Source organism: Typopeltis vanoorti, chromosome 9 (assembly GCF_054136105.1).
Source record: "Typopeltis vanoorti isolate ZY-2024b chromosome 9, IOZ_Tvanoo_1.0, whole genome shotgun sequence".
NCBI classification, from domain to species: Eukaryota; Metazoa; Arthropoda; class Arachnida; order Uropygi; family Thelyphonidae; genus Typopeltis; species Typopeltis vanoorti.
This window is the reverse complement of record NC_143557.1, coordinates 61,222,159-61,244,174: the sequence shown is the minus strand read 5'-3', so window position 1 is coordinate 61,244,174 and position 22,016 is coordinate 61,222,159. Positions and strand designations below refer to the sequence as shown.

The 22,016-nt window shown below is 34.7% G+C and overlaps 1 protein-coding gene across 4 annotated transcripts in view; it reads right to left on the bottom strand.

Annotated features, from left to right (window-relative positions):
- The window catches only part of Prp4k (Pre-mRNA processing factor 4 kinase), a 526,475-nt gene that overhangs the window by 440,431 nt on the left and 64,028 nt on the right, over nt 1-22,016 (bottom strand). For all 4 annotated transcript variants that reach the window (XR_016548872.1, XR_016548870.1, XR_016548871.1 and 1 more), the window contains exon 3: nt 19,193-19,624. Coding sequence is in view for 1 of the 4 variants with exons in the window: in XM_090398529.1 (XP_090254655.1) it covers nt 19,193-19,624 (432 nt within the window). In the remaining 3 variants the exon portion in view is untranslated. The remainder of the gene's footprint in view (nt 1-19,192; nt 19,625-22,016) is intronic.

Here is a 22,016-nt window from a genome sequence, read left to right as displayed (position 1 = left end):
ACTTATGATCTCAATCTTATAAGATCACCAGTTAACTTTTTTTTTTTGCACACATTCGACTTTTCCATGGATGTTACACTTCATGCCTCTTCTACAAGTATTTTCATGGGAACTGTTCCACTAAACTATCAGCTACCATTTCTTCACTTTTTTTAAAGCTTGTAAATATATAAGCAACTGCTGGTCCATACTTGATTTCATGTATGGACCAGCAGTCCATACATGAAAATACACTTTCCACATGGTGTGTGTGTGTGGGGGGGGGGGGTTTGATACAAACACTATCTGGAGATGTGAGATGTGACATTAACTTTATATGGTAGATTGTGTGCTGAGATATCATTTCACTTATTTTTTGTGTGTCTGTGAGCATACATGATGTTATCCCAGTTATCCAACAATGAGTTGAGCCATCCTAGAATTCATTAACATTGTCAAATAACTCCAGAGAAAGCATTTTCTAACCATACATTCAGTTAAACCATCCCCTAACTGCCCATAAAATTTACCAGTATGATGGGATAATTGAAATATCACTATCTGTATGAACACCCACCCACCAACCGAAACTGAACATGATGATGATGACATGGTAATTTGGAACTTAGTTGACCAAATTTTATTCTTAATCAGTCAAACCCAAAACATACATAAAGAATGGTACTATATAATCCAAAATGATGCTAACTGGCCAGAAGCCTCTACTATTTTCACAGATTGATTGACAATTGATTGATTGATTGATTTAAGGTTTATTGGTGCAAGGACAGCAAAGGTCATACTGCACCTACAGAAGATAATAATAAATAAATAGTAATAAAGTGATTAAATGATATGTACTGTACAAAACGCAAATTTAGAAAATGTATAAGTTAGGAATTTAGTATTTACACAAAAATAGAATTTATAATCAAATGTGTTTAAAAAAATAATTCCTTGTAAAAAGTTAAACTCATCATGAAGTTTGTTTGAGTTGGATAACATCTGTCTGAGTGTATGTGCTCAGCCAGATGAGTAAAAATTTCATTCCTCTCTTTGTGTGAAGTACTAGTACACTTCACCAGAATATGACAAATGGTGAGATGTGCATTGCATTTTGCACATCTCACCAGCTGGGCCATCAACCCTCAGTAAATAAAACTGTGTAAGATGACTGTCATATATGCAGAGCCTAGCAAGAACAACCTCCTCTCTTCTGATTCTACATTAGCAGTCTATGATAATGCTTAATTTCAAGCTTAATTTTGTGCATTTGTTTGTCGGTGCTTCCTGCCATGAAGACTGCAACTGGGTAATTAACTTTGATCTTATAAGTTGCCTGAAGTCTGTATATGAGACTAACAGCACACAGAAGAAGTATGAGCTGATCCAGCAGATGCAGCTCATTTCCTTTAATTCCAATGTGGCTGTGAATCCCAGACAACCAAACATCAAAGTAACTCATTTTGTACAACAGTTGTAAAACCTCAAAAACACTGGATGTGGATTATATACAGGAAATGAGAAGGCCTGTAAAGAACTCAGTGAGTCCGTATATATTACACACTTTTGGTAGTGTTTTTCTTTTATGTGTGCATGCAACTCTGCTGTATAATTAGTGCAATTAAGTGGGATCTGGTGTGATATAGTAATATATAATATAAGATATAATAAAGTAATATATAATGTCAGGAAACATAGCAGCACAATCAACAGAGGTCTCAGTTCTTGAACCATCAGTAATTAGAGTAGGTGCTCTGGGTGCATTAAAGAAAATGCAGGTAAATAGATGAAGTATAAGACTTCTGTAGTTGACAAAGTGAGAGGTTGCAGGATGAAGTGCAAACTTCATTCATTAACTTTCCATGGAGGAATGTTGTTAGGTTTGGTACAGGCAAGATTGTCAATGTTCATACTAATGCTTTGGTTGAATGTTAAAGACATTTAACATGCAATCAAAAAAACTTGTAGCAGTCTGATATATGTGATATTCAGCTTCCCAATACAGAGAAAAGATACTAGTCCATGAAGGATTCTCTGGGAGACTTTATTTTTAGGACACAGTTAACAGAAAACTGTTTCCATCTAAGCGATAAAGCAGGTTCATTTGCTTCAATATCAAGACTTTGAATGGGCAACATGTGAAAAGTACCAAATAGCTATTCCTACACCCTGATGATGGAAATGGCCTGACCATTGGAGCACGCTCTCCCTTGCAGAGCTGTAAACCTGGGACCCATAATCAAGCTTTGATTGTACATATACATGTCTCTTAACATGTTTTCAAGGGACCAAATAGTCTAATGTTGAGTGGTGTCGATGAAAGCCACATTGTGTGATTAACTAAAAATTCACATGTATACCACAGTAATTAAATTTTAATAATATGTAGATATTTCATCTTAAGTATCTTAAGACATCATCACCAGCCTTCTGTCTAATATTGAAGCCAACAGATTATGTTTCGAAATAGCCAAAGTAATCTATGATGTCAAATCTTTAGATTTTAATATTCCATCATCAGAATTAAAAGCACTGAACTCCTTAAAATGAAATAAAAACACAGTTATCACCAAAGAGGACAAGAGGAATACCTGTTGTTTTAGATATCAATTCATATGACCGGAATCTATTGCTTTGAGATTGAAATACATACTCCCAGCTAGATTATTATCCTACAAAAAAGACAGCTCAAGAAACTCAATAAGCTACTGGATGAAACAACATCCATAGATCAGGAAACCATCAAAAGACTCAGAATATACCATGCTAGGCCTCCTAGAATATATGGTCCACCTAAACTACACAAAAATAACTGTCCACTTAAGACCTATTGTGGATTTTATAAGCAGCCCAACTTATAAAAATCAAGATTTTTGTCTAATCTTCTCCATCCTCTCATAGGCTACTCAGCTTCATCAATTAAAAATTTCACAGAATTTCACACAAAAATAAATGACAATTGTCACAAACAGATATGCTAATAAGTTTCAATACTGTCTCTCTCTCTTCACTAATATTCCTCACAAGGAGACAATAGAATTGTTAACTCAAAGATTTCCATCCGATATTGTGGAATTATTCAAATTTGCTATCACATCTGGATACTTCACATGGAAAGACAAATTTATAAACAATAGGAAGGAACAGCAATGGACTGTCCCTTATCACCAAACTCAGCCAATCTTTTCCTGGAACACTTAGAAGATAGAATTTTTGCTCTTGAACCAAAACCAAAAACATGGCTACGATATGTTGATGATGTCTTTGCAGTCTGGAGTCACTCTGAACAAGAACTATACTCATTTCTAGATAAGATCAACAACTTTCATCCTCGCATCAAGTTCGCACTAGAAAAATAATCATCACAAGGCATCTCCTTTCTTTATGTACACATCCAACGAAAACTAGATGGTTCCATTTCCACTTCTATGATAAAGCAACTTTTTCAGGTCGTTTACATCCACACTTCATCGGCTCACCATCCATTCTCAAAAAAATCTTTAGTATCCAGAGCACACAAATTTTGTTCCTCTGAAGAATCTTTAAAACAAGAATTGGAAATTATTAAAGATGCAGCCTTATTAAATGGATACAATTCAAACACAACTAAAAAAAAAAAAAAAAAAATCATCAGCCACTTCCTTACACACATCAACCCAGACAATAAGAAGCCTGTAGGACTCCTATACCATACAAAGGCATCTTACAACGTCTGTCAAAAATTATGAAGAAATACAAACTCGCTGCTACCTATAAACCAATCAAACAGATCCACAATTTGCTACCTTCTCCAAAAAGACAAACTCTCACCTATGATGTTACCTGGCATATACAAAGTTCCATGTTCTTGTAAGATGTCTTACTACGGACAAACAGGAAGAGCTATAATTAAATGCATCTCTGAACATCAAGACCACATCCATCTCATCAAACCACACAAATCTGTCCTCGCACAGCATGGAGTTGAAAACTCTAACCATAAGATCCAATGGAAAAACACCAAGTTGCTACATAGATCCTTATATAAACATGAGCGTTTATATAAATAAAGTGCTGAAGCCTTATGTCATGGACCCAATCTGAACTGTAATGATTGTCTCACTATCCCAAAAGTCTGAGAAATTATTATCTCAATGGTATAAAATAAAATTATCAGATATAATATAAGTTAATTTTAATTACAGCTGATTTTTTATTTTTCAGTTCTCTAACATGCACCCTAACTGTTCCTTTGAATATAATTCTTAGTATTGTTTGTGATATCTGTACTGATGATGTCTTAAGATACTTAAGATGAAATATCTACATATTATTAAAATTTAATTACTGTGGTATATGTGTGAATTTTTAGCTATGAATACTCCACAGGTTTCACTATATAATAGACATTATGTGATGGAAAGAAGTTTATTATTTATTATATATTTGTGATATACTTTACTGCTTCATTGACAAGTGTCTTAATGATGCTTCACCATTAAATTTTGCAAGATGGGAAAAAAGTATTCCAGTCAGGCTGGTTCATTTTTCACATGGTTCCTGTGAAGATGTAGTACAAATAACAGGAAAATGATTGCTTACATAGATGTTCTCTTCAACATCCCACATGAGAGTTGAAAAATGGAGGAGCAGAATGTAAGATTCATTGCAGAAAATTAGTGGTTGAGCATATGGAAAAAGTACTGACTATCTACTATTAAGATAGTAGAGGTCATGATACAACCTTGTCAGTTTGTGTTGGCACTACCCAAAAGAGTATTGTGTCCAATAAAGTCAGCCATGAGGAGTATGGGTTGAGGCAGTTGCAACATAAGATTATCTAGTTCAATCTTATTTAACTCACAACCTGATGGTAAATAAATGGAACATACTGTAATACAAAATCCCACAGATATGCGAATTACTATTGCTTCCAGAGCAGTATTAAGCTGGACATGTCATGTAATGTTGGAGAGAGGCAGGACGATGGCTGTTCATTTGAAACAATCTGGTGTGAGATTAAGGCCAGTAAGACAAAATATACAGTTGGTTGTTACTATAGGCCAGGGAGTTCCACAGATGATCTGAAAGATATGCATCACCAAAATAGTACAATGAGTACAGGTCAAGTGATTATTATGGGAGACTTCAACTATGGAGATATAGACTGGAAGGAAGAAAGATCACATGACAGGAAGGAAATAGAATTTATACACCTGCTAGGAGATGATTACTTAAGGCAGCATGTGATTGAGAGGACTAGGGGTGGGAGAACATTAGACTTGGTCACATAATCAAAAGAGCCATCCATAACCATAACCACATTGCCTCTTATTAGTGAAAGTGACCACGTGTCCTTCTTGACTTGGTAGATTATAAAACACGAGGGACATTCTGTCAAGAAGGGGTATATGTGGAACTACAAGGCAGGTGATTATGACAAGCTTAGAAAAAAGCTTAAATCTGTGCCATGGCATAAACACTGCAGGATAACGATGTTAGTAGTGCATGGGATATAGTTAATGGTCAGCTAGAGGAAGCAGTATTAAATTGTATACCTAGAGTAAAGAGGATTGAGTAGGAATTAGATGATGAGTAATATCATTAAGCATGAGCTTCAGAAGAAGAAAATGCTGTGGAGGTATATAAAGAGAAAGCTGACCAGCAAACTCATGAACAGTACAAGGCTCAGGCAAGAAAGGTGACCAGCATAGCAAGGAATGCAAAATCAGATTACTAGGGTGGTCTGAAAAGTTCTCAGCCTCGACCATAGATGGCAATGCTATCGGCAAGATTTTTTTTTCTATGTTGGTACATCTGTCATAAACATCCATGTGAAATTGCAAATCATTCTATCAAGTAGTTCGTTTTGTACAGCTGTCTGAAGCAAAAGTGTTGTCTGTATCCTTGAAATGGATAAAATTGAGTATCGTGTGGTTATAAAATTCTTTGTAAAAGAAGGTTTAATGCCAAAAGAAATTCATCGAAGTTCATAAATGTTTATGGGCACTCTTCTCCTTTGTTTTCAACAAGTAAGAAATGGGCTGCCAAGTTTAAATGTGGCTGTACCAGCCTTGAAGATGATCCACGTGAAGGACGTCCAAAACGTGTAACACCACCAGAAATCATTGATCAAGTGCACGACATGGTATTGGATGACTGGCGAGTCAAAGTGCATGAAATTGCTGAGACTATAGACATTTCAAAAGAAATGTCTATAGTCGCAGCAATTTCATGCAAAATAGGATATATTTTCCATGAAGAATTTCAAATAAAAAAGCTTGGCACAAGATGGGTGCCGTGCTTACCCACAGCAGATTAAAAACGCACTCGCAGGAAAATCTCTGAACAGTGCTTGGAGCATTTTAACAAGAATAAAACTGATTTTGTGCATCGATTTATTACTATGGATGAGACCTGGATTCACCATTACACACCAAAATTCAAACAGCAGTCAAAACAGTAGACAGAAGAAGCACCAATGTTCAGAGCCAAAGAAGACAAAGCAGATTCCATAAGTAGGAAAGGTTGTGGCATTGGCGATGCTAAAGGCATTTAGTTTATTAATTATCTTGAAAAGGATAAAACAATAACCGGGGAATATTATTCCAATCTTTTAACCAGACTAGACAAAAAAATTTGTGAGAAAAGATCCGGTTTGCAGAAGAAAAAAATCATCTTTCATCAGGACAATGCACCTGCCCACAGAGGTGTTTTGGCAATGGGAAAATCAAGGGATCTGTACTATGAATTGTTGGAACATCCACCTTATTCCCCAGATTTCGCTCCCTCTGACTTCTATCTCTTCCCAAAACTAAAACTCTTCCTCGCTGATCAGCATTTTTCTTCGAATCAAGAGGTGATTGCAGCTGTAGAGGATTATTTTGCAGATCATACTGAGAAGCACTACAGGGAGGATGGGATAATGGCGCTGAAGAATCGCTGGAATAAATGTAGTAGTCTTAAGGGAGATTATGTTGAAAAATAAAAATAATTTTGAAATTATAAATTCATTTTTTCATTGTTAGGCAGAGAACTTTTCAGACCATCCTCATATGAGAAGAATCTAGTGAAGTCAGCCAAAGGAAATCCAAAAGAGTTCTCTCATTATGTGGCAAGTAACAGGAAGAATGACTCTGGAAGATTAATTAATGAGTGATGATGGTCACGAAGAGACGGAAGCTGATAAAATAGCTGGGATACTGAGCGACCACTTTGTAAGGGTATATCATCCTAGTGAGGTTACTGCTTCAACCTATGTCACAGACACTAATGTGGGAACAGAGGTGGATGAATTGGAGATTATTAGGATACTGCAGAATCTCAATGTATTGTATCCCATCTAATCACACAGTTGTATGATTAGATGGAATATCAGCTAGGGTTTTCAGAGAATGTTCAAGGGAACTGGCAATGATTCTGACTAGGCACTTCAAGTCTCAGCTTTGGTAGAGTTCCAAGGGAGTGGAAAGAGGGCAAAAAAATTCCCTTGCATAAGGGAGGTTCTAAGATTGCAGTAGCAAATTATAGACCAATCAGTATCTCAGGCATGGTGGTAAAAGCACTGGAAAAATTGGTCAAAAAGAGAATTCAAGAATGAGTAGATAAAAATATGATACTGTATGAGGGTTAACACGGCTTTGTGAAGGATCAGTGATTTACTAACTTTTTATAATAGCGTAACAGCAGAATTGAATAAAGAAAATGGCCATATGGTGCTTCTGCTGAATTTTGCAAAGGCATTTGACAGAATACCATATGGAATTCTGTTATGCGAATTACAACAAATGGGGATGGATATGACACTGGTTAAGTGGAGAAAAGGGTGGCTGCTGGAGACAGATATCATAAAGTGGTATATGGAGAGACAGAATCAAGGCAAAAAAAAAAAAAAACAACAGGGGTGACTAATGCTGTGCCACAAGGTTCAGTGCTGAAATCATTGCTGTTTCATTTGTACATAAATGATATAGGAAATAACCTGAAAGGAAATATTAAGTTGTTTGCTGATGGTGTGAAATTAGGCAGAGTAATAGTTAATCAAGGTGATGTGGAGAGATATTGAAGGATGATTTAAATAAGCCGTTAGTATGGGCAAAAGATAATGGGTATCTGTTTAATGTGGAGAAATGTAAATGTATTTTGGGATAAACAGATTACAAGCCGTGTATCACATTGATAGCACTGTACTCCAGGAAATAGATGAAGCTAGAGATTTAGGAGTGGTGGTAGACAAAGAGTTGAAGTTTAGAGGACATTTTTTGCTAAGGTAACCCATAAGATCACTTGGTTATTGAAGAACACATTAACAAGTAGAGATAAGGAAGTTGGTATTCCTCTTTATAAGGCCTTGATATGCCCACATCTGGATTACTGTGCTAAAGTCTGGTCCCCTGGGTTTCTTGAAGAATAAGCAGCGGAGAGGATTCAGAGGCGAGTGACCATGATGTTGAGTAGCCTGTGGAATATTCCCTATGAGGATAGATTGAGGGTGGGTGGATTGTCCGGACACTTCTGTTATTTGAAGTTATGGAACATTCCAGGTTTGTTAATAACATAAAAACTGGTGTACACATAGTAAGAAGCAGTATTTCATCATAGCAGTTGAATACAGATGGTATGGCAACACGACATGAACTCAGTGAGTTTGAGAGAGAAGTGTCATTGTGGGTTGTCACATTGGCAGTATATCCATACGTGCCATTGCCACTCAACTGGAGCATCCAAAAGCAATGTTTGGCAATGTGATCAACAAATGGAGACATTCTGGCATCACTAGTGCAGAAACACCCAGGGTGGCCACTGAAAATGACTGACAGGGAGGAGAGAGTGTTAAAACAGATGGCATGCAAAAACTGGCTACAATTGGCACAGACTATCTGTGATGAGTTCCAGAGAGCCAGTAACACCACGGTGAGCATAATTCTGTACGAAAAGAACTCCATTTACTGGCTTTCCAAGAAAGAGCATGTGAACTGGATAATTCACCAGTGGAGAATGGTACTCTGGAGTGATGAATCAAAATTCACCTGTTTCCAGTCTGATGACAGGATGTGGAGGCAGCCTGGTGAATGCTTGTTACCACAATGTGTTGTACCCACAGTAAAGTTGTTTGGTGGTAGAGTAATGGTGTGGAGTGAATTCAGCTGGTTTGGAGTGAGACCACTGGTCGTTGCCCATAGTTCCATGAAGGCAGCTCAGTACCATGATATTCTGGATAATCAAGTGTAGCCTACACTGTGGAGTTTTTATGGAACAAACAAGTATTACTATCAAGACGACAATGCCCATGCCACAAAAGCTTCAGCCGTTATGGAATGGTATGAAGAGATGGGTGTTAAACGACTGCCCTGGCCAGCACAGAGTCTTGACCTGACCTCCATCAAACACCTGTGGGACAATTGGAGCAGTTATCAAGGACAGAGCAGCATGTCCTTGATCTGTCGCTGAACTCAGTGCTGCTTTGATGGAGGAATAGAGACAAATTCCACCTGTTATCTGCCTCACATTGGTGGAAAGCCTCCCTTAAAGGGTGCAGGAAGTGATCAGAGTCAAAGGTGGACATACCTGAGATTACGGTTCATCTGCTGGTATCAATTGTAAATTGCTACTGTGTGGACGATTATTGATAGTTAGATAGCATGTGTGTGTGTGTTGAAAGCTTATTACCTGGGTTTATTATACGTTAAAGATACCAAGAAATTATATTCTTGGTTTTAATACTTTTCCCAAGGAAGCAAAACAATGTTTTGCACGTGAAATATATTCACGTCATCATTTACCTTAGTACGAATCTCGTAATGCAAGGCACACCCCCTTTCGGATGTGTATAAAGTTATGCATGATCGGAAGAGCCACTACCCAGACTGGTTTCAACCTTTATTGAGGTCTCATCAGTGGGAGCCTGACCTGGGAAAGATGCCAAGGTTGAAGTAATGCAGAAGTCATATATATCTAATATACAAGTAGCCAAAAGGTGCTTGACTTTATTAATAAAAATCTCTGGATGAGAGAAGTATGTTGAAATTTTTTTACCTTGAGTTTATTATCCCAAGTAATAGGATAATAAACTTCCTTCAGAAAAGGATTGAAACCAAGTATATAATTTCTTGCTGTCTTTATGTCTTTAATAAACCCAAGGTAAAAAACTTTCAACATATTTCTCTCATCCACAGATTTTTATTAATAAGGTTAAGCACCTTTTAGCTATTTGTATATCAGATATATATATGACTTCTGCATTACTACACCCTTGGTATCTCTCTTGGGGTATGGCTTCCACTGATGAGATCTCAATAAAGGTCGAAACCGGTCTGGGTAGTGGCCCTTCCATCATGCATAACAAGAGGGTGTATCTTGCATTATGGAATACATACTAAGGCAAGTGATATGAAGTCATTAGCCTCTATATTAGGGTTTCCATTCGTCCAGTTTGTCTTGAGTTAATTCCAAAAGTCCCACTTTTTTTAAGTATCCTTCAGGAAAAAAATGGATAAACGGATTTTATCTCGTTTTTAGTACCAATTTCAATTACAATGTTGATAATAATAAATTTTATTTATTATTTATAATAATAATAATTAGTATTATAAATAATATAACTAACTAATAATAACTAAGAGTAACTAATGGCGATGTTCTTTTTTCGCATGATAATACTGAACTTACATTAGTTATATTAGAAGAGAATTTCCTTTCATTAAAGGTGTATATGAAAATGTGGAATGTACTTTATGTAACTGTAAATTTTTCATTTACAGTTACATAAAGTACATTCCACAGTCAGTCAGACGTGGTCAACTACCTGAAAACGAAAAAACATAAAGCTGCTGTTCGAAGTAAGGCTTCCAACTGCAGTATAAGTAATTTTTTAATTTTGAAAACTGGCACCGCAGGAAGCAACCTTCGCGTATCACACAGCGGTGCATAACCACAGCTTTAACTCCATGGACTGCTGCACAACAACCATCGTGAAAAAAATTTTCAACGATAAATTCAGGTGTTTGCAAACAAAGTGCAAGGCAATAATAATAACCAATGTTATTGCGCCATTAGCGACAAAGCAGATTGAGGAAGAGCTAAAAGAAGTTCGTTTTATATCAGTACTAATTGATTCATCAAACCACTTTGACAGAAATTAGTGCCTCTGGTCATTAGATACTATCATCCAGAAAAAGGTGTGAAGGTGAATGTGTTGGAGTTAGTTAATTTAGGTGGTGAAACTTCAGAACTTTTATTTTCTTATGTGTTGGAAGTATTATAGAAATTTGATCTCCTGAAAAAGGTTATTGCTATATAAGCAGATAATACAAATACTTTGGTGGAAAGAGGAGAAAGGGAAAGAATAATCTCTACTTCAAAATGCAAAAAAAAGCACTGTGAACAATTTAATTGGAATTGGTTGGCGTGCACATGTGATACGTAATGCTGTGCAGACCACTTCAGATTGCTTACCTATCGATCTTCAGTTAACAAGATTTACCAACATTTCCACATATATTGTGTACGAGTTGAGGAACTTAAATCATTTTGTGAATTCACAAACACACAAAATATAAAATTGTTTTGGGTAGCAGCAAGACAAGATGACTCTCTCTTTTGCCTGCAATCCAAAGGGTTATTGACCTTCACTGAAGTCATATTTTCTTTCTATTGACAAATGTCCTATCAGTCTCAAAAATTTCTTTGAAAATCCACTTTCAATTACAATCCTGCATTTCCTTGCCAGTCAGTTAAAAACCTTTTATGATACCATTAAATGCATTGAAAAGCAAGATAACGGTAATTGAAGTGAAGGATGAAACAAACAAACTGGTGGAAAGGTTAAATTGTAGGAAGGCAGAAAAGTTTCTTACAACTACTGTGAGAAAATAGTTGCAAAAATTAGAAAAAGAAGGACACGTAACAGTTGAAAAGTTTGAAAGCTATGAAGTAGATTTCTACTGCACCTGTATTGAATATATTCAGGAGTGATGTACATCATTTCTCACACCTCTTCAGTCTATCAACTGGATTAATTTGAAGAGAAAGGACACTGTGATTGGAAGAACATACAAGAAAGCTTGTATGTTCTTCCGATCAAATAAGTTCTTAATTCATGTAGAATGTCACCAAGTTTTACTATGAATGAAGAGAACTTATTTGATGAGTTTGTATGTGTGAAAAAATATTGTGAAAGCAAATTTGAAGTGTGGAGTGAACAGAAGTATCAAAGTGTCAGTGATAAATGGTGTGAAATGTTTGCTCATTTTACAAAGCAGGGTATAAATTCTGGGAGTATTAAATGCCTAGTTAGTTTTTGTTTAGCACTGCCAGGAACTGATGCAGCTGTTGAACGTGTTTTTTCATTAATAAATGCGCTCTAAACAGATGAAAAAAAACACACTTAAAATTAAGACCGTAAAAGCTTTAATCATTGTAAAGAAATATTTTAAGAATTTCTCTTGTGCTGAATTCTATGATCAACTATCAAAAGAAAAAAAATTCTTGAACAGGTCAATAAATCTGATAAATATTTTTCTAATTAAATATGTTTGTGATTAATAATCCTTTTTTAAAGTGGATTTAATGTTAATGTATGTTTATAGCAGTATTTAATTTAAAGTGCAACATATATAATAGTTGTATTTTTGGTTTTCTTAATTTTTAACATGTCCTGTTTTTTTACAAAATGTCCTGGGTTTTTTAAGTAAAAATTTCATAATGTCCCAGATTTTAGTAAACCATTATGCAAACCCTACTCTATATACAAGTAGCTCAGACGTAAATATATTTCACTCACAGAACATTATGTTGCTTCCTTGGGAAAAGGATTAAAGCCAAGTATATAATTTCTTGGTATCTTGAACACACCCACCCACACACACAGTCATACCTTGGTTAATGCTACATCTGGTAACGAAGCCTCGATATAACGAAGTCCACAATTTTAAGTAAAAATATTAAAATTTTAAGGTAAATTCCTGGCAATCATCTGATTGGTAAACATCGCAGACGCTCACATATTCCCAAGCTGTGGGCATGTCTGTTTTTAACAGTTTCACATGCCATCCGAGTAATTTAGTCATTACTTACACTTCGTAGGGTGTGTTTCAGTGTGGCGCATCGCAATAATGACACGTTCTCTGATAGCATTATTGCAGATTTTGTAAATATTAATACAGGTAACCCTCATATAACGAGGTACTTATACAACGCGGTTTCGATATAACGCGATCTACCAATTGTAGTAACTCTTGTTCAACGCGGTTTCGATATAACACTGTCTACAAATTGCAGTAATCCTTTATATTTTCATATATTTTTCACCGTGTGGCTTAAAAATCAAATTTTATCTTCATTAAATTCGTGTCTGTCCGTATTGGGCATGTAGTTATAAGTAGAGAATTTATATTAGGGGAACCTTTAGCATGCGTGCATGCATGCACGTCAATTGTTTATCGAATGAAGTGTTTATTGTTGAAAATTGTCTTCGTTTTCTGCCAGGAAAGCATATTAAAAATCATAAGTGTGTTAATCTCAAGCTAAGCACTATTGTAAAATCATGTATGGATGGATTTTTATACAAAAATACCTTATATACCAATTTTACTGGTAAACGGAATTCCATTCAATATACTTGTGATTAATTCACAAAATTTGTATAGTTTAGTAATATGGAAATAATATTTTGTGAATTACTGAATAATGTAACCCAAAAGTTATGTAAAAGAACAAAGAAAGTTAAATGTGAATTAATTTGTGTCACTAGAACATTCCAGATAAAGATATTTCCAGATGGATTGTCTTATTAACTTATGACCCAGGACAATTACAATCACAAAGGTTAAATATGTACGGGGGTTTCCCATCTTAATGCAACGACGGAAAGGTGGCAGAAGCAAAGCCACGTAATACCCAGGGGATTAATACATAGCAGAACCCAAGATCAACGAGCCAGATAAAAAGGGGCTGCTACAGCAACACAGTCGGTTTTTGCGAGAGGAGTTGAGACATTTTTGCGAGGTCTCAGAGGTCAGCGAGAGTCAAATGAGATTGCACAGTCGATGAGACGTGGCATTACTGAGGTTACGATGATGTAAGTTACCGCTATGGAGTTATGATGTAAGTCATGGCAACGAAGGTCAATGGCTACATAATCGCAACTGGTTTTTGCCAACTGTCTTCAGGCAGAAGACCATGCAGCAGGAGAGGCAGATTTAGATGTGTGTAGCAGAATAAGTTCGTCTTCGTTATTGTTTTGGATCCAGGTTCGGGAAAGTTGCCCAGGTTCAAGATCGGAGCCCTGCATTCCAGAAAATAGATAACAGAAGTGCGAGGCAACTAATTAGAGTTGTTTTTAGAAGAAATTCGATACCTGATTTTCATGCTGCAAAGTTCCTGATGTTCGCAAATAGTAAGAGGAAATCCCACAAATCCTGGAGAAGGTGCCCGTACAAAAAATTTACAAGACAATTGGATATTTGTTTAGCTCTGTATTATTAACTTATTAAAAAATTGCAGAATAGTGGTAAGCAAGGTCTTATTACTGACTTCTTGGTAACTAAATCAGCCGAAGTATGCAATGAGAATTATACAAATGATGTCCAAGGAATTTCAATTGATGACGATTAAAATATGCACTTTATTTTATTTTGCCTAAAACCTTTATGCATGCAATATGTGCAATGAAGTTTACGTACAATTTGTAATTTTATAAGTTTATATTATGTATTTGTTTCATAGTTTATATGTTTTCTTAACTTACATGAATTATCTGAATGAAATAAAAATATATTTTTGTTGGATATGTCATTGTTGTTTATATAATTAAAAAAAAAAAAAAAGATTTTGGAACAACCCTACTTTTTCTATGTGATCAGCAGCATTTCTATGGAACCTAACATCCGCGTTATACGACAGTTACCTGTACTTAGTTAAAATGTCAAAATCAAGGAAAAGAAAGCAATTTCTTTAGAAACTAAATTACATATCATACAACGTGTTGAAAGGGGTGAAAGAAAATCCAATGTGGCACATTCTTTAGGATTACAGCAGTCAACTTTAACAACCATACTTAGTCAATCAGAAAAAATAAAACAGTCTGCTCAGAATTGTACAGATGTTACAGCAGCAAAATTAACTCGCTTAAGGAGTCCAATTTTAGAAAAAATTGAGAAAATGTTAAGTTTGCGGATAGATGATATGTCACAACATCATATGCCCTTAACTCAAAATGGTGATTCAAGAAAAAGCATTATTTTTGTTTAATCACCTGAAATCTAAACAAACTGAAGAAATTGCATAAAATTTTGCGGTTTCTCGTGGTTGGTTTGAGAAATTTAAAAAACGGGCCAGAATTTGTAGTGTAAAATTATCAGAAGCTGCAAATAAGTTTCCAGAAAAACTAAAGGAAATAATTGAACGTGAAAACTTTTCACCACATTTGGTGTTGAATGTTGACGAAAGTAGTTTGTTCTGGAAACGACTACCATCAAAAAGCTTCATTTCAATTGAAGAAAAATCAGCAGCTGTGTTCAAAGCAGCCAAAGACCATTTAATGTTACTCTTTGGATTAAATGCCCCTGGCGATTTTAAATTAAAATTGTTATTTATTAGTTTACCATTCGGAAAATCCGAGGACGTTAAAAGGTAACACAAAAATGAATTTACCTGTAATATGGAAAGCTAATAGAAACGTGTGGATTACCAAGGTGTTATTTACTGATTGGTTTGTTAACCATTTTTGTCCATAAGTGAAACGGTACTGCCAAAGAAATAATATTGAAGATAAAGCTCTTTTGTTGTTGGACAACGCTCCAGGACATCCTACTGATCTTAATAGTATGTTAGACACATGCATTCCTGTCAAAGCTGTCTTTCTTCCAGCACATACAACTTCCTTGATTCAACCAATGGATCAGGCAGTAATAGCAACATTTAAAGTTTATTATCTGCATGGTACATTAAGCAATTTCATTGATCTAGAAGATAAAGAGCAAATGTCAATTAAAACTTTTTGGAAAAACTACACCATTAAAGATGCAATTGAAAACAATAGCTCTTGGAAAGAAGTCACTCAGAAAAATGCTTAAATGAAGTTTGGCACAAATTATGGCTGGAAGTTGTACCAGAAGAAGAAAATAACATTCAAGAAATTAGAAATGAAGTTAAGGAGATGGCTCAATCAATAGGTTTTGAAAATGTCGATGAAGAGGATGTAAAAAATTTATTAAATGCAAAAGATGACGGTTTTTCAGTGGAAGATTTAGAAAAACTTGTTAGCAACGAAGCCAAAGAAGATGAAATTAAAGAAGTTCCTACTAAAAAAGTGTTAGCAACCAAAGATTTAAAAAGGTGCTTGAATGACACTGAAAACGTTTAAAACATTTTTGTGAAAATGATACTGATTTAGGAAGAATTGTTATTGTTAAGCGATCAGTGTTAAATGAAATAAATCTGTATAGGCAACTGTTAAATGAAAGAGAAAAAAAAGCATAAACAACCAACTTTAGATTCGTATTTTAAAATGTCATGATTTTATCTTTGTTAGGTATGTAATATTGACATTTTATTTAATAAAGCTTTTCTTTTTTCAAAAAAAAGTCATTTTCTTTATGTACAAACATATCCTTATTATGGCCATATTATTTTTACCTATGAAAATGAAGTTTTGCTTAACAAAGTAATTTCATGGAATACATCCTCTTCGTTAATCGAGGTATGACTATATATTTATTTAAGTGATACAAATTGCATTTGCTGTTAAGGAGCAGGTTTTCTTTTTTTATTAAGATTTATATTTAGTTAGAGATTAGTTTACAGGTTTTAATTAAATGGAATGGAAGGATAAGCAGATGAGAAAGTATTTTATACACAGATTTTTATATTTAATTAGTCAATCAGTTTGCATGTATAGTGACAGAGAAATGGAGGTGGTCAGCCCTTTCTTATAAATCTGATATGAATAAGTTCATGCACGTGTGTGTGATGCATTTGTTACAAATATGAGTATTTTATATTGGAGAAGGGAGTATGAAAGGAGAGAGCCAAAAATGTGTGCTAATTACACATAAGAACTTGAGGGTATGCAACATTTAATGAAAGCTCAAATGAGCAAACATAGCAAGTGGTAGACCGTGCATAGAGGCTTAAGTGTTGTGAGTGGTAGTACATGCAAGAAATGAATGTAGCTATGTGCATGCAAGAAAGAATGTAGGCATTACAGGAAGTTGTAAAGTGCATAGCAGTGACAATGTAAAAGAGATGGGTGAGAGTCAGATAGGTAGGGAGGAGAGAATTACATGAATTCAGTATGATGACAATCTCGCAGCTTAGATGAGTACTTCATCATACAAAATAGCATTACATAACAGTTGGGATGTTTTAGATAAATCGTTTGCTTTCGGCACTCAATGACTGCATTATAAATAGTTGTTACCACTTTATTTTATGTAATTGAAAATTTAGACAAATGTTAGGACAACTGTTTTTAGTTATCATATTGCATATACTGTTTTGAGGGGTACAACAAATGCAGTAAGTTTTGCTCCAGTCTATGCAGTATAGTTTCTGTGGGAGGGACCTGTTTTCATTAGGTAGTGTCATTTTTCTTCTGAGTTGGGAGCATCGTATTCCTCCAATTTATACCGGCTACAAACACAACTTGTTAAATGACACGATGCATCTTGCCCATGGGAGTGTCCATTGCCTTCTTTCCAAGCAGTGTGTATATATATTATTTGAGGCCTCCAGGGAGTCCAAGGACTCATCGAGAGAGGGCACCAGGTCTACAACTCCGTCTCCACCATTCAATCACAACTGACCACAAGTACACCATCGCCATCTACTGCCTACCACCACTGATATTTCCACAAACAATCACAAACATCCATGCCCATGGTGGGATTCGAACCCGCAGCCCATTGGTTGGAGAGCGGATACGCTATCCGCTCGGCCAACCAAGCCGGCACATATACAGGGTTCAAAAAGTTATGCAAAACCCTACTGGCCATATAAAGAAATTTACTTGCCCAAGATTGCTCCCACCCAATATAGTCCCAATACATTAACAGGAATTCCACACAATTAACAGTGTCCTGTACCGGGAAGTTTTTTTTTTTAATTTTTTTTTTTATTAAATAAATATTCTATTTTGTCCAGCCCCGGTAAAAAATAGAATTATCATTTACAACTTTTTCAAGGATAGGATTTACTTTGTTCTTTGCTATTTTTGCATATTTGTTAAAACCATGTTTAATAACAATAATCAGATGAATGGTTCCAGTCACTGGGTATTTTACCAATGTTATAGATACCTTTTTTTTATTAATGTAAGCAATGTCTGGTTAACTTTACTTCCTGAATATTTTATTACTTCCATCATAATAAGATTTCCTCCTAGTTATTTTCCATTTTTTATTTTAATGGTTCATTTATTCTTCTAATTGGGAGAGAGTTTTACTAGTTCCATTTTATAGAAAGTTTTTAAATGATAATTCAATTATTTCTTTGCTAAAACTAATAATACATTATCCATTGTTTGTTTTCTCTCTCCCCAATATTTATTTTCTTTCTTTGAAAGACTTTATTGCTTGGTTGTGATTTACAACTGTCTAATTTACTGTTATTCTGAGATTTCCTGGGAAGTTTTGTCTCTTCTTTTTGCTATTGGCCTTTTTTCTTTTATATTCTATGTAGAGGCACAAATAAACAGCTGATGTCAAGAATGAACCTCATCTAACTATACATTAATGCCTTTCATATTAGAGAGAGTTGGGATGAGCAGATGTCCATATATTTTTTAATTAGATAGTGTATCTTTGCCAAATGTGCTGCTTATATTTTTTAACATTAGTTTTGCATTTCGAAAATTCAGTGTTCAGTAATAATTTTTTAGGCTTCACATCAAGTTTTTTTTTTTTTTTTTTTTTTTTTATGAATCCCACTCACAAAAGGCTGTAAAGTCTACAGTACATTAATATTGTGAGATAAGGACTTTTTTTTTCTTTTCTGAAGATTGATATCGTAAACCAAAAACCTGTTACACCAAATACAGCTTTGGTATGACCCTTTGCTTAATAATTATTTGATATATTTTAATATATGGAGATATTACAATATTAACTTTATAAGAATGATAACATTTCTACAACTATCTTGGAAATTTGAGGTCTTGGAATAAAGGGAGGAGGGCTTCTAGAATCTAATAAAAAAGTTGATTACAGTAGTAAAATTTTGATTATATTCTCACCTTGAAGTAGACCTCCTAGAGTTTCTATTTCGTCGGCTCTGAAAATCAGTAAATGGACTTCTTCGTGAGTTTTTATCAAAATTACGTCGAGGACTTTTGTTTCTTGGTGGATGTGGACTTCTATTTTTTGAATAATTCTGCCTAATAGGACTTCGAGCAGATCTTGAACTTCTGCTGCGTTCTGGACTTCTATGATAAAATGAATGAGGTGTACGGCTTCTGTAAACAGTCCTTTTAAGAGGTCTCGGAGACCAAGTATCTCTTCTTGGAGAAGGGGAGGCTTTTCTGCTAACTTTTGGCGACCTGCTTTTGTGTTGAGGAACATCATCGGTTCTATTAAGTGGTACATGTTTAATTGGTGATGGAGACTTATTTTCTCTTCTTCTTCTTGGTGATCTTTCTCTACTTAGTTCTCTTTTCTCATGTCTGTCCCTGTAAAGGGTATAAGCATCAGTAAATTAGTTTGATATAAAAGTTAATGGAAATTATATAATAGCCATAACATTAGAAACTCTCCCTAATTAGTCTTGTGTATAATCTTCACAAGGTCTACATGTCCCACACACTTGTCCTGATGTACAAACCAGGAATAAATCTGGATTCCTTTCAAGGCTATAACTGCCTTATCATATCAAAGCTATTACCACTGGCATCAGTTTCCAAATGAAATTAATGGTTTACAAACTTGGTAACAACTTCAAATCCAAATTTTGTATCTTCCAGAGATGGGTCAAGTTTGACAAGTGTCACTTTTAGCCTTTAACTGAGGCTAAAATTGAAACTAAATTCATTGCCTTAATATCCCATAATGCAAAGCACACATGTATAATTCTATAATACATAAAATTATACATGAATTCTATCTATTATACATGGATTTACATTATGAGATATTAAGACAATCGATGTAGTCATTAGCCTCTCATTATAGAGGAAGAATAGTTGCAAAAGATACTTCACATGAAAACTTTGCTTACACTAGGATAAAGAATCAAATAACATAATTCCATGACAAGTTTAATTTAATATAGAACCGAATGAAAAAACTTTCTACAACTATCTCTAATCCAAAGTATTTTAATAATAAATGATACACACTCCCATATAGAAATTGTATTTGAGAAATATATATGATTTCTGCATTACTTCAACCTTGGTATCTCTTCTAAGTCTGGCTTTTGTCTCGTGTTGTGAATTAATATCATTCTGTAAAAAAAACTTAAACTGTTTTCTACTCATTTAAAACCAAAGTATCATTTTGCAAGACAAAATGATACTTTGGTTAAAATTATACATTGCAGAAAAAAGAATAATTTATGATTATAAAAATCCTCTCCAAAATGTGCAATTATATGTAATTTACAGGTGTCTCTTAAATAAAATTTTATAGCCAAGAAGCATTAGAATCGCCAAGATTTGGTGATTCTAAAAGACAAATTCTTTTTGATAGTTATTTCTACAGACTGGAATGTTATTAAATTGCCTCCATACATAAACATCCATTCTTGTTTGAATTTCTCCTTATAGAGGTATGGAGGAGAATTAATTGTGAATTTGAGTCTGTTCCAATAGCCGACTCTTCACTGTTTGCTTCCACGATGAAATCAGTTGTAGTTTAAGCAAATACAAAATATAATTTAGTTGGATAAATCCCAAATTGCAGCTCAACCTCATTTCTTCAGTATCCAGATAAATACTAAACAGGTGCATTATGAGATGGCGAGGACTGATCATTACAATCTCTCTTTGGTTCTCTACATTCCTTAAAAGGGTATGTGAAGGTCTCCACATAGTTATTCAGCTTTGACTGTTACCCACCCAAATGGCTATTTGGATAAAATTAACAATTTAAGCTGTGTATCCATGCTAAATCAACAGTATCCAAATATTATATTAACCTTAATGGACATTTTACATCCACATAATTAACGGCATGTAAACATGTCAAGGCCAGTTCAGTGTCCTCATGGCAAAGTTGATTAAGCAAAGCTAGTATGGGGAGGGGAGTCAAGTGAATAAATTTATATGAAATAAGAGAGAAGTAAGTAGTTAAAAGAGTAAATTAGCTATATATATATATATATATATATAAGACAGTGCTCAAACTTATCAGTTTTACCTTATGGATGTGAGAATTGAGCTAGAAATAAAAGAGTTGATCTTTGATCAACTCTTTTATTTCTAGCCTAATGAGGAGAGTGAACAGGCAACATCAATGGCAGAATCATATTAAAAATTAAGATATTAGAAAAGAATCTGACATTGTTTGCATTTAGGAATGTATAAGCAGAGCTATTCTTAAGTGACATGGTCATTTAAACAGAATGGGAGAGGCAAAATTAGCAAAGCAGGTTATCTGATGCTAGAATGGCAGGGAAAAAAAAAAAAACAGAGGAAGACCAATATCTAGGTAGATTGATACACTTTGAAGACTGTAATATAGCTCTGACAATACTGGAATCTGTAAGATAAGACTAATCTCAATAAAAATCATTGATAGGAAGTTAGTAATAATGTAAACTATTAATATACTATTATAGTATCCTGAACCCTTTAAGGATTTATAACCCTCAAGGGGTGCACAGGAATTTTATGATGTAGATGTTAATTTTGAAATCATGTGTGTCACTGATGAATTAATGAATTCAAGAAATCCACAGAGATACTAAGTAAGATTAAGGGATCTATTTAATTATCAGTGGAGTACACATAAAAATAATTTATATATACTAATCTTCATAAGGACTTGATTTTAATATGCCTCTTGATAATTAGTGATAGAGGAGAGCACGTCAGGTATGTTATACTCTTCATTAAATAATAT